Below are 14,265 nucleotides of genomic sequence, written 5' to 3'. Positions count from 1 at the left end.
CATTTATACTAAGCTAGAAATGTCCTAATACTTTTTCAAAGTACTGGAGGGGTCATCAAAACACATGCATCCAAGTATTGTTATTAACACACCTTATGCGCCATTTCCAGAGGTTCCCCTCCTTTTATCAAGATGCCATTCTGAGCTCCAACCCCAGTGCCCACCATTACAGCTGTCGGGGTGGCGAGGCCGAGGGAACATGGGCAGGCGATGCATAACACGGTAATGGAGGCTTGGAAGGCAAAGCGAATCACCGCCTCTGCCCTGGAGATGCTCTTGTCGTAACCCTGCAAGGAATAATGTGGCTGTTTTTGTGAACTGCAAACATTTTTATATTTACTAATGGGAAATGCTAAACAAACATTCACTCCAGAGCAGAAAAGGAAAGAATATAAGAAGTTTAAATTCATCAGTGATAGGTTTGTGTCAATGATTTAATAAATATACAAACAAAAACTTTATATGAGGAAACAAACTGTGGCCATGTGTGTTTATTTACTCAACTGCATAGTACCTAGTGTCTTTCAGTGCTAAGGCAAATGCAGTTTAATAATATTTCAATCACATTTCTTTATCATTTTTATCCACAAATAAATAACACGTGTCACATCTCAGGGCGTTCAATCGTTCGCAACTGGACTGCTTGGATTGTCTTGGAAGACGTTTCACCGCTTATCCGAGTAGACTTCATCAATTCGTGCTCATAGACTTAGATTGGTCAGATCTAGTCCAACGATTGGTGCCAAAACCTCAAATATTTATACTCCCAAAACCAGGAGGGTGTGCCTGGGCAAGGATGGTTTCGCCCTATTGTAGTGAGAAAAACTACTTTTTAAATGCCAAAGAGCAATCCTAACTGTCAAAGCAAACAACAGTCATTGAAGTGTATATTCCCCTCGACATAGATGGCTTGCCTGACTCCTCTTTCGTACCATCCGTACACCCTGTTCAGAATCTGTACATTTTTGTTCTCCAAGGAGTGCTGTTTCTCCCTGAGGTGCAAGTAGACAGCGGAGTCTTGGCCTTAATAGATTGCTCGTCTATGCTGTGCCATGTGTCGGCTTAGTGGTTGTTGTGTTTCCCCAATATATGAATCAGTGCATTCATCATTACACTGGATAGCATACACCAGATTGCTTTTGTGGGTGTGGGGTGTCCGGTCGTTTGGATGCACCAGTCTCTATGCACAGAGACTGGTGCTCGTTTGCATTAAAACAGTTGTTTTTCTCACTACAATAGGGCGAAACCATCCTTGCCCAGGCACACCCTTCTGGTTTTTGAAGTATAAATATTTGGGGTTTTGGCACCAACCGTTGGACTAAATCTGACCAATCAAAGTCTATGGGCACGAACTGATGAAGCCTACTCGGATGACCGGCGAAACGTCTTCCAAGACAAACCAAGCAGTCCAGTTGCGAACGATTGAACGCCCTGAGATGACAACGACCTGGATGAATGAGAACCTTCATCGGCACGTGTTACAATATAACATGTATTCTAATAACTGAGTACACAGAGTAAGTGACTGTTTGAGGAAATTTGGTCATTTAAAAGAACACTCACTGGAAAGTATTTTTCCACGAGAGGGAAATCCAGGAACCCAATTACAAACCAGGATATCAAGGTGAGGACCGACACCCCAACAATGAAGGGTACAAAGTAGCCACTGATCTTATCTGCATACTGCTGGATGGGAGCCTACAAAACATGCATTGAGGATGAAACACTTTAACCACATGCAAGAAAGCTAGATCCACAATCTCATGATGTACCTTTGAAGTTTGAGCCTCTTCAACTAGTTTGACAATCTGTGACAGCGTGGTGTCCATGCCGACATGTGTAGCACTGACCAGTAGGGAGCCGTTCTGGTTAATGGAGCCCGCAATCACTAAACTCTCAGGCTTCTTAGTCACAGGCATGGCCTCACCTGAGGTTCCAAAGCAACAGCTGTTCAGAAACAGCGTGCTACAGTACTAACTTTCACACTCACAACTATTTAGTTCTAAGCTACAAATGAAATGAGGAAAACTGGGCCTTTTATAGTGTGACCAACCTGTGATCAGAGATTCGTCCGCCATGGAATGACCCTCAATAACTCGGCCATCGACGGGAAACTTTCCTCCAGGAACCACTTTTACCACATCTCCCCTCTGCACCAGCTCAACGTCCACCTGCTCCTCACTGTAACAAGACATGTAAAAAAACATATACTGTTGACTACAGTACGGAGAAACATGCTTAACTTATCAAGTGGCATTCCAAACGCCCAGGCTGTACCTTAGGATGGATGAGTCGCTACCAAGTGTGACCACTGTGGCCTCAGTGGCTTGTAGAGACATCAGCTTGGACAGAGCCTCGGATGTTTTGCTCTGGAAGGAAACAATCCAAATTCCTGTTAACAAGACCATTACAACAAGGTACTTTGAATGTCTTCTTAGTAAGTTGAACCTTGGCTATCTGTTCCAACCAGCGTCCCAAGGAGATGAAGACAAAAAGCATAGGCGGTGTGTCAAAGAAGGTGATGGGGTTGATTTTTGCTTTCTCCACCATTGCCACTATTAGTATTATGAAGGAGTATGTGAAGGCTATGGATGTTGCCAGGACTATAAGTACATCCATGTTGGCAGATCTGTGTTTCACTGCTTTGTAGGCTTGAATGTAGAAGTAGCGGCCGCCAATAAACTGAAGAGAGGAGAAGTTATTATAAGAAACGTCTCAGTCACTGAACCACACCCACACACAGGTGCATGGGAAGGTTCCCTGTTATGTGCTGTTGGGCATGCAGTTAATCAAAAGGACTGACCTGCACAGGTACACAGAAGAGGAAAGACAGTAGGTTCATGACAGAGAGGCCTGGAAGCAACTGTCTCTCCAGGAACATAGTGGAGTGGAAGAGGTTGCGGTCCTCGGCTGTGGCATTGTGTTGGTGTGAAACGCTCATCTGGTGGTCCATGATGATCATGTACATCATCATACCCATCACTGGCACGCAGAATATCAGGCTCACCAGGAACGATTTCCTCCACCTCAGAGAGCAGAGATTTGGGTTGAACGTTTTTTTTAAACTGAAAGTAGTTGGTTGAAGTTTATTTCGAACATGTATGCAGCTTCAACATGATACATCACATATTTTTAATTTCTCTTTACAACATGTCTGAAAAGGTGATGGAAGCAACAAAACTTATTTAATCCTACCTCCTAATTAGTAGACTGTGTTGAGTAATCATTAAAAGGGGAAAAACTAAATAATTGTCTTGGACATCTACTCGATTTAAAGCTGGAATTACTGTAGATAATCTAAATCTTCACCGGTCTCTATTTCAAAACTGACGTGTATCATTATGGCAATTCAATGAGCTGACACTGTACAATAAGGATGTACCCTAAACACCTCCTCAGGGAGGCGTCCGGGGGCATACTGACCAGAAGCCCGAACCACCTCTTCTGGCTCCTCTCGATGTGGAGGCGCAGCGGCTTTACTTTGAGCTCCTCCCAAATGACAGAGCTTCTCACCTTATATCTAAGAAGAGCCCGCCACCCGACAGACAAAACTCATTTCGGCCGCTTGTACCAGTGATCTTGTCCTTTTGGTCATAACCCAAAGCTCATGACCATAGGTGAGGATAGGAACGTAGATTGACCGGTAAATTGAGAGCTTTGCCTTTCGGCTCAGCTCCTTCTTCACCACGACGGATCGATATAGAGTCTGCATCACTGCAGAGGCTGCACCGATCCGCCTGTCAATCTCGCGATCCATTCTTCCCTCACTCGTGAACAAGACTCTGAGGTACTTGAACTTCTCCATTTGGGGAAAGATCTCCTCCCCAAACCGGAGACGGCACTGCACCCGAAAACCATGGACTCAGACTTGGAGGTGCTGATTTTCAGCCCAGTCGCTTCACACTCTGCTGTGAACCGATCCAGTGAATTCTGAAGATTTTGGCCGGATGAAGCCATCAGGACCACATCATCTGCAAAAAGCAGAGACCTAATCCTACAGTCACCAAACCGGATCCTGCGCCTAGAAATTCTGTTCATAAAAGTTATAAACAGAACCTGTGACAAAGGTCAGCCTTGGCAGAGTCCAAACCTTACTGGAAACGGATCAGACTTACTGCCAGCAATGAGGACCAAGCTCTGACACCGATCATACAGGGAGCAGACCGCCACAATCAGACCTTCTAAAACCCCATACTCTCTGAGCACTCCCCACAAGACTTTCCGAGGGACACGGTCGAAGTCCACAAAGCACATGTAGACTGGTTGGGCAAACTCCCATGCACCCTCAAGGACCCTGCCGAGAGTATAGAGCTGGTCCACAGTTCCACGACCAGGACGAAAACCAAAATTTCAAATCACAAAACACCACTTGGGTTCAGATCCTGGCGGCCGTTCCTCCCAATTATCCCTCTACAGCAGACCTGGGCATTCTGCGGCCCGTGGGCCGCATCCGGCCCTTTGTGCGTCCCTGTCCGGCCCGCGTGAGGCCAATTATAAATTACAAAATAAATTTAAAAAAGTATCTATGTCGAGTGTGCAATACAACGGTGCTGCTTTTGTTTTGAAAATCGTTATTTGTATTACTTCCGTGTGGACGTATGCGTGATTGTGAGTGAATGTGAACAACTGCAATTACAAAATAAAGTTGAAAAAACATCTATGTCCTGCGCGCAATACAACTGTGCTGCTTTTATTTTGAAAAGTATTATTTATGGGCGTGTGTCCGTGTGTAACCTGCGAGTGAAGGTGCACATGCAGCGACAAGTGATGCACGGTTTACACCCGAGACGCCAAAAAGAGAAAAGTTGATGAGGAATGCCGTGTTTTCAACAACACATGAACTGCAAAGCAACGTCCCCTCACCTAAGGTGCGTGCCTGCGCAATTGCGCACTGCTCAAGCGTCCGCTGCGCGCAGCAAGTATATGCCGCGCACCAAATCAAATCTCATCTGAATTCTAAACAAAATAAACATATTTATTCTATGGAATTTTGCAATGCAACTTTGAGTGACAGTGACAACAAGCGGCCCTAATGGTGTTCGTCAACACCGTTCAATTATTGTAACGTCTATCGAGATGCTTCGAGGACAGGAATTATATCGATCACTTTATTGAACAAAACTGTTTATATTCGGACATAACCACACCAAAAACATGAGTAAAACAATTCTATCTCGAAAAACTAGTCATTTTCTGCCGTACAAACCAGGCCAAAACCAACTTGTCATCTGTCACCAACACGCATAGCACTAAACCACTGGTGCGTTTAAGGCCACACAAAAAGTCGGACAACTCAAACACCACACAAAGTTACACTATGACTCCTCAGTCATACGTGTGCTTATTTTACTGTCATTTATTATTAATGTTAATTTATATATATTAGTCATGGAATGCTGTTACACACACTATGTTGAAGTATTACTATTATTATTATTATTATTATTATTATTATTTATCTTACGGTATATATCAAAAATAATATTGAGCAAAATTTAATTGAAATATTGTCAATGTGGCCCTCCAGCAGTGCTCGGGTAGCTCATGCGGCCCCCGGTAAAAATTAATTGCCCACCCCTGCTCTACAGGTTTCACTTTTGTTGCCAATGTGAGCGTTGAAGTCACTCAGCAGAACAAGGGAATCACCTGAGGGAGCACTCTTCAGTATTCCCTCGAGGGAATCCAAAAAGGGCGGGTACCCTGAGCTGCTGTTTGGTGCGTAAGCACAAACAGTCAGGACCCGACCCCCCCACCTGAAGGAAACTACCCTCTCGTCTACCGGGTTAAACTCCAACTTACAGGCTCTGAGCCGGAGGGCAACAAGAATTGCTACCCTACCCCGTCGCCTCTCACTGCTTGCAACGCCAGAGTGGAAGAGAGTCCAGCCCCTCTGAAGAGAACTGGTTCCAGAGCCCTTGCTGTGCGTTGAAGTAAGTCAGACTACATCTAGCCAAAACCTCTCCACCTCGCGCACCAGCTCAGGCTCATTCCCCCCCAGCAAGGTGAAGTTCCACGTCTCAAGAGCTAGCTTCTGTAGCCAAGGATCGGACCGCCAAGGTCCAGCCTTTGGCTTCTGCCCAGCTCACACTGCACCCGACCTCTATGCCCCCTCCCATGAGTGGCGAGCCCATTGGAGGGGGGACCTACGTTATCTCTTTGGGCAGGCGCTCGCCATCGAGCCCCACCTCTGGGCCTGGCTCTAGAGGGGGGTCCCGTTGACCCGCTTCTGGGCAAGGGAAATCTGGGTCCTTGATTTATACTTTCCATAGAGGTCTTCAAGCTGCTCTTTGTCTTGTCTCTCACCTAGGACCTGTTTGTTTTAGGAGACCCTACCAGGTGCCGTAGGGGCCCCCGGACAACATAGCTCCTAGGATCATTGGGACACGCAAACTCCTCTCCCACGATAAGGTGGCAGCTTAGAGAGGAGATTTTTGGCTTTAAATACATAATATAAATACATTGGTTATCAAGATATTATTGCAATTTATACACATGTGTAATCAGATTTTCAGTTAAACAAATGTGTAGGGCAAAAACAGAAGTTTGTTGTTCTTTTTGCATTTCCACACACCATGTCCCCACACTCAATGTTGTAAAATTAAAATCACAATGTTACTCACTGTCGTATCTCTTTGCTGTGGTCCAAGTGGCTGGCGGTGCGGTCTCTCTTCACCAAAGATGCTTCAAAACCCATGTTCTACAAACATGACAGACAATTTCAAAAAAATATTAGTCAATTTCTAGCTGTATCTTACATATACTGACGATGACTAAAATTGTTTAACAGGAAGCAGGGAAGTGTGTAATACCCCAATCTGCTTGACGATGTCTCGTGGTCCTATTATTTCAGAGTCATACTTAATGTGTGCTTTGTTAGTTGCTAAAGCGACAGAGGCATATATAATCCCATTTTCTTTCACAAGGCTGGACTCAATTTTGTGGACACAAGAGGCACATGTCATTCCTCTGACCTGAAAAGAAGTGAGGAGGAAGAATCAAGAGACAAAAGGTGGCAGGACATGTTACACTTCAACTTCATAGACAACCATTTTCTCCCTAAATGCTTTTTTAAATTTTTTAATAAAGAGTTTATGGTTCTGTATTTCGGCTTTTGACTCACCACTAGTTCCAGGTTTCCATCTGAACCTTCATAGTTCTCCATGACTGAGGCGGAGAAGCCAAGCTCTTTGACACATTCTGCGATCTTCATGGGGTCGATTGTTTCGGGGTTATAGCGCACCTCAGCCTTACTGGCCATTAGCGCTACCAGAACGGAATAGATACCTGCACATGTTGAACATTTTCTATTTAGTGACTCCAATTGTCAAACTAAAACATATTCCAAACAAAATGCAAACTAACCCAGTTCATTTTTTAGGTTTCTTTCAATGTTTGCAACACAGGATGCACAAGTCATTCCTTTGATCTGGATGAAACACTTAGAATGGTTGTCTCTCTTGTCCGTTCGCCGTTCCAGGGGCGTCTCTTTAAGGAGGTCAATGTCGAGCTTCTTATCTTTAATAGGGGAGACACTGGAAGACTTAGAGGCAGTGGGACCTGACGCGGGTAGCAGAGAATTGGTTGCTGTGGACATCAAATCAAAGCAGAAAGAAAACAGTAGTAGATAGAAACATGCTATTATTTTCATACAATTAATATTCTCTCACCAGGTAAGAAGGCATCAAAGCCCATGTCTTCTATGGCATTCCTTAGCTCTTCTGAGGTGGTCAAGAGGGGGTCATACTCAAAGATGCCCTGGTGGTCAGCCAGAGAGACCTGAGCTGACACCACACCTTTCCTCTGAGACATCATGCCTTCGATGGACTGGACACAGGAATTGCATGTCATACCCTCAATGTGTACATTCACCATGGAGGCCAGAGGCTGGCTAAAACAAGGCTGGGATGCAGCAGGTTCGGCCTGGGATACTCCAAAAGCCCAAGGTGATGATGATAAAGCAGGCGGAGGCGAGGCAGTTGAAGAGCTGAGCAGCCCAGAAGAGTCCCAGGGTAGAGTCTTGAAAGTTCCAGGAGGCAGGGCTTCAATTGCCTGCCGCAGCTGAGGCACTGTGACTTGTAGGGGGTCGTAGCAGATGGAGGCCTTCTCCTCCTCAAGAGAGACCTCCACTGAGGATACACCAGGCAGCGTGGCGATGTTGTCTTGGATATTGACCACACAAGATCGACAGTGCATGCCTTTCACCCCGAGTGTGATAAGCACAGTGTCAATGAAGATTTCGGTCGCCTCTGAAGTTTCTGATGGTGGAGAAGCGCTGGGATTTTGCGTGTCAACTAAACGTTCAATTTCACTGAGAGACAGTTGCAGTGGGCGGGGTTTGTACTTGACACAAGCCTTAAACCCAGCCAGAGAAATCTGGTCAATGATGGTCTGAACACTGATGAGGTAAGGCAGGTAAACAATCGCAGCTTCTTGAGACTCCAAAGTGACTGAAGGGAAAAAAGCACAAAGTTTGACAATACAATAACTGCGTTCAAACAGATAACACTGTATAATAAAGCTTGGTTTGTATGAACCTGTCAGAGAAGTATTTTTTAGCAATACAGTATGTTTATTAGAACGACTGTAGTTTGCAGTACTATATAACATCATCATACCAACACCTGTGTGAACAATTACATTCTCCTATGAAGCTGAATATAGAAACCTAAATCATAAAACACAGTTTACAGTATGAAGCAGTTCAATCACGATAAATCATAAGCCTCTGACAGTGTCAATCCCTAATTACGTTTGTAATGGATTAGATTGTGTAAGTGGACACAACATTGTGACCAGTCCACATAATTCAAATAAATGTGCTGTGTTACTAAGACCTAAAGACTTTAAATATTTTACATTGAATGGGTCAAAATCATCACCTTTAATCTTTTCAATCCCTTTTAGTTTCCCAATCTTCCCCTCAATAGTGGTTGTGCAGGAGTGACAGGTCATGCCTTGAATGCTCATCTTCAGCAGCGCTGCACTGCTTGCCGTGCTGCGAGATGGCGACACCGGCGGGTCTTTTTCGATGGGGCTGCCAAGTGTGGTGGTCTCTGATATCGATAAGCCCATGGCAACTTCGGTGAGCTGCTGCACGGACGTTAAAGATGAGACAAACGTGACGACGAGACCCTCTTCACTCTGGCTCTCTCGGACATCTAGTACTCCCTGGATATGAGACAGCTTTTCCAAAGCCTCCTGCAGGGCAAGAGGTGCCAATCCTGATGTGGGAATCAGCTGGTTGTCAGTGGAGACAGATGTGACTGTGCTGGACGCGGGTAATTTTGATTCGAACCCCATGTCATCAATGGCCTCCAACAGGGATGTTGCGCTCTGTTGGTGGTCTTTGAAAATTACTGTGGCATTCTTCTGCTCTAAAGACACCTACAAAATAAGCAAAACCAACCAGTCAAACAGGCTATTCAAAACATAAAAATATAGTTAAGCTATCACCGCATCTACAGTAGGTAATATACAGGTAAAAGCCAGTAAATTAGAATATTTTGAAAAACTTGATTTATTTCAGTAATTGCATTCAAAAGGTGTAACTTGTACATTATATTTATTCATTGCACACAGACTGATGCATTCAAATGTTTATTTCATTTAATTTCGATGATTTGAAGTGGCAACAAATGAAAATCCAAAATTCCGTGTGTCACAAAATTACAATATTACTTAAGGCTAATACAAAAAAGGGATTTTCAGAAATGTTGGCCAACTGAAAAGTATGAAAATGAAAAATATGAGCACGTACAATACTCAATACTTGGTTGGAGCTCCTTTTGCCTCAATTACTGCGTTAATGCGGCGTGGCATGGAGTCCATGAGTTTCTGGCACTGCTCAGGTGTTATGAGAGCCCAGGTTGCTCTGATAGTGGCCTTCAACTCTTCTGCGTTTTTGGGTCTGGCATTCTGCATCTTCCTTTTCACAATACCCCACAGATTTTCTATGGGGCTAAGGTCAGGGGAGTTGGCGGGCCAATTTAGAACAGAAATACCATGGTCCGTAAACCAGGCACGGGTAGATTTTGAGCTGTGTATAGGCGCCAAGTCCTGTTGGAACTTGAAATCTCCATCTCCATAGAGCAGGTCAGCAGCAGGAAGCATGAAGTGCTCTAAAACTTGCTGCTGCTGACCTGCTCTATGGAGATGGAGATTTCAAGTTCCAACAGGACTTGGCGCCTGCACACAGCGCAAAATCTACCCGTGTCTGGTTTACGGACCATGGTATTTCTGTTCTAAATTGGCCCGCCAACTCCCCTGACCTTAGCCCCATAGAAAATCTGTGGGGTATTGTGAAAAGGAAGATGCGGAATGCCGGACCCAAAAACGCAGAAGAGTTGAAGGCCACTATCAGAGCAACCTGGGCTCTCATAACACCTGAGCAGTGCCAGAAATTCATCGACTCCATGCCACGCCGCATTAACGCAGTAATTGAGGCAAAAGGAGCTCCAACCAAGTATTGAGTATTGTACATGCTCATATTTTTCATTTTCATACTTTTCAGTTGGCCAACATTTCTAAAAATCCCTTTTTTGTATTAGCCTTAAGTAATATTCTAATTTTGTGACACACGGAATTTTGGATTTTCATTTGTTGCCACTTCAAATCATCAAAATTAAATGAAATAAACATTTGAATGCATCAGTCTGTGTGCAATGAATAAATATAATGTACAAGTTACACCTTTTGAATGCAATTACTGAAATAAATCAAGTTTTTCAAAATATTCTAATTTACTGGCTTTTACCTGTATTCTCAGCTTCTTTCCAAATAGATTAGTTGATTACGCCTGAGTTTGTACAATTCATAATTCACAACTCTAATTCATTTGCATCTCAAGTTTCACATAAAATTCTACATTTGAACCATTGCCACAAATTTTGTGCGCCTCACAAGTTCTACAAGCATTTAATTAACTCTGTTTTGCTTTGCCTTTGACCTTTTTGGGACAGTTGTTTATATTTTATTTTCACATATTTTTATATGTTTCATGCTATTTTTTAAGATGGCATTATTTTAGTCATTCTCCAGTGTGGACGCGTCAAATATGGCGTTTTTCCACAAATCCTCATGCCATATTTTGTTTTGTTAATGTCAATAGCACTGTGTGTGTGTGGGTTTGTTTGTGCAGCGTGTTTGTGTTAGCCATTTGCCTGGGTATGAAAAGTGCTGTATAAATAAAGTTTGATTTGACTTATTCCAGAAGAAGGGACCACAGTGAGAATAACAATAAATATGGAAAATTACATGAAATTAATCACATTTAAAGTAGTGTCAGCGGTTGACTTCTTCTTCCACTGACATAACAAATGAGATATATGATGACATCTATGACACAGATCTTTACATGATTACACCCTTGTCACTGAAGTTAAAACTGAGTGTTTTCTTGTTTTTATCATTTTAACAGTTATATAGTACTTAGCTAAAAGGGTGCTATTATACAAAACCAACTTGTCTTATCTGTTGGGACGCATTTTTGTGTATTTCGGATCACCATAAGTTTGAAATCAAACCGTGTAAGCCTTGGGGAGGTATTTAGAAAACAATCTTGCCTTCTTCCAAACTTTGCTCCAAACAATCTATTTGGAATTTGAGACTTTGGTGACGTATTTTGGCTTAGTCAGGTCAGGGGAAATTTCCATATACTGTTTGAGCTTTACATGAGTCCGCCATTTGTATTCAGTGATAGTCCACAGTTGAAGTCAATAAGTTCCTTAATTTAATCTATCCTCTTGTTGTTGGGCAGACTGGCTCGTATATGCACATGTATGCTAAAATCCTCCGCTGTTGCCATTTGTAATACAAAGTAGCGTATAGTTCTAAATTAAATCTGTCAGGAGACTTGAAGAGCTAAAAACTACAATATAGCAGGCAGGGAGAAGACACAGTTGAAGGGGGCCTGTCCTGGAGGCATGTAAATAAGCCCGCCAACTGAATGGTGCATTCTGAAAAGATAGTCACAAAGCGGCTTAAAGATGGTCTGTAAAACAAATATTATGCAAAAGTTGGACCAAAGCACCACCATTACATGTTTTGTAGACCACAAGGAATTGTTTAAAATGAAAAAAAACAACAACCTCATAATATGACCCCATCAAACTAAGATTTTACAATGGCCCATCTTTAACTCAATTATTACCCATGGGGAAATGTTTGGAGCCTCTCTTTTTAAGGGCAAGGTCTTGCCAGATTATTGAATTGTGCATGTTGTCTAAATTAACCGAGGAGACTAGAATGGAAGATTAAATCAAAAAGCATTGTATATTCAATACAACCCACTGATTGTTCCATATCCAACAAATTGTATTGAAGTGAGGGATAGTGCCTATAAAATTTATCTAATCCCAATCTTCCTTCTGCAGAAGAGAGCCGGAAGAATCATTACCGGAAATGCATACAAGGAACTCACAAACCCAATATTATTGAAATTTCATGAACTGGTGGAGTGTAACATACTAAAAATCATGAACAAAAGCACACAATTCTACCAAACAACATTCCAAACAGATTTGTAGAAATAGAAAGTAATTATAATCCAAAATAAACTGAGATGTTTAATACATTTAGTATTAGAACAGTGACAATGGAAAGAAGCAGTTCAGTCAAAGGTGTTAGTTTATGGAACAAACTTGATAGTGGAATTAAACAATGTAAATCTGTTTCTGTATTAAACATGTACAAATCATGATGATGAAAAGATATGACTGAGTAAAATGATGTCTTTATTATTGGTTTAATTGTTGTAAAATGAAAATATGGCTTTGAAGTCTCCAACATTGAAAGTCAATTGCTTTATTTGTGAGAATAGGGAGCAGATATTATACATTGTTAACCTCTTTCTGCTCCTTTTTAATCATTCATTACTTTAATGTTATGTTGATTGTTTTATTTTAACTTTTTTTCCTGTGTTTGATTTTTTTAATGAATAAAAATATATAAATAAGTGAAATAATTGAAAATGAAATGAAATGAACAATTTATTCTACAAAAAGTTGCAGTACCAGCGCTGGAGAGAAGACCGAGCTGTCTAAAGTCCAACACATTCTCTGAAGATGGTCACTCATTCTACACGCATGTTTTTTCTCAATTTGCTGCCTCCTCCTTTGCGCGGATGTTTAGAAATGGTTTCTTGAAACCAGAAAGTTAAAACACACGCTAAATTAACACGCATTTGTCTACTCTACCGTCGTCTCGTTCCTGGTACATCCCATCACCACTAAATCTAGAGAACATGTATAAAGCCTATCCTGTCCCATCCTGTGTGTCAGTAAAGATAAGAAACAGGGTGAGAGTATTATGTTTGTTTCTTTAAGCAAAGTGAAGCCCAAAGAGAGTAACTTCTAAGGCATTCCATTTCACCTGAAGGCGGAAAAATATTTCCCCAAGACCCGAGCAAAGGCATTTTTGCTTGATGGCAGCCATGTTTTTCAACCAATCCTGCTCAAATATTACACACTTGTTCTTGTCAGTGCCCTGTATGTGTGTACCAAATTTCATGATCATTTTTGACATCTCATTGTGTCAAATTTTGTCGTTTATGAACAGCGTCAACAATGTGATTTATTTATAAATAGCGCAAGCAACACAGACCATTTTGTTTGCAAAGGTTCAAAAGTGGAAGAGTTGCACATCGCTATTTCACGACCGTGCATTTACTACCAACCATGAACACGTCTTATCTGCATTACGACAATAGTATAAAAAGAAAAAAATGGGTCCACATGCTTCTAACAACATGATGAGTTCTTCTCTTCCCTCACAAAGTAGAAACATGTGACTGATCTGAAAGGATCACTTGACTCAGCCATACCTTGCAAACCCCAGTTGGTGTTTAGCACTGAGTGTTTCTGTTTCTCCCCCTTGGATTAGTCATTTGTTTTTCTTCCAGGGGCATTGAAGAATATCCCGTCTATATAGATTACCCTAAGAGGACCCAGACATTAAATTCTGTAAAGTAACATTTCCTGTGGGTGCGGCATATTGACCTGCTGTCACAGTCCTACAAAGGGCAGAGCTCAATCTCGAACATACAATTGTATTATCTTGTCATTTAATCTCAGCCTGAGGGGTAAACACACAATGAACAAACAGGCCACCATCACAGCAATTGAGCAAACCCCTTGCCGCAAGAGAAACACAACCTGGTTTCAAATCTAGGATGAGAGCGACTTGGGAAATTATGCTTTTTAATCCTTTTCAACAATAATACAAGTAAGTATTTGTGTTGAGATTTACAGAACAACTACAAGATGTGAT

At 42.2% G+C, this 14,265-nt stretch overlaps 1 protein-coding gene across 2 annotated transcripts in view; it reads right to left on the bottom strand.

The window, feature by feature from the left end:
* The window catches only part of atp7a (ATPase copper transporting alpha), a 30,533-nt gene that overhangs the window by 10,180 nt on the left and 6,088 nt on the right, over positions 1-14,265 (bottom strand). The window contains exons 3-15 of one of the 2 annotated variants that reach the window (XM_062045876.1): positions 8,880-9,384; positions 7,668-8,447; positions 7,363-7,584; positions 7,121-7,284; positions 6,810-6,971; positions 6,621-6,697; positions 2,804-3,026; positions 2,449-2,682; positions 2,278-2,369; positions 2,054-2,181; positions 1,773-1,927; positions 1,564-1,698; positions 93-287 (exon numbers count right to left, since the gene is read on the bottom strand). In XM_062045876.1, coding sequence (XP_061901860.1) covers positions 93-287; positions 1,564-1,698; positions 1,773-1,927; positions 2,054-2,181; positions 2,278-2,369; positions 2,449-2,682; positions 2,804-3,026; positions 6,621-6,697; positions 6,810-6,971; positions 7,121-7,284; positions 7,363-7,584; positions 7,668-8,447; positions 8,880-9,384 — 3,072 coding nt within the window. The remainder of the gene's footprint in view (positions 1-92; positions 288-1,563; positions 1,699-1,772; positions 1,928-2,053; positions 2,182-2,277; positions 2,370-2,448; positions 2,683-2,803; positions 3,027-6,620; positions 6,698-6,809; positions 6,972-7,120; positions 7,285-7,362; positions 7,585-7,667; positions 8,448-8,879; positions 9,385-14,265) is intronic. The other variant, XM_062045877.1, reaches the window with a different exon arrangement.

Source organism: Entelurus aequoreus, linkage group LG04, assembly GCF_033978785.1.
Source record: "Entelurus aequoreus isolate RoL-2023_Sb linkage group LG04, RoL_Eaeq_v1.1, whole genome shotgun sequence".
NCBI lineage: Eukaryota > Metazoa > Chordata > Actinopteri > Syngnathiformes > Syngnathidae > Entelurus > Entelurus aequoreus.
Note: the sequence above shows the minus strand (reverse complement) of the source record. Positions and strands in the feature narration are given on the sequence as shown.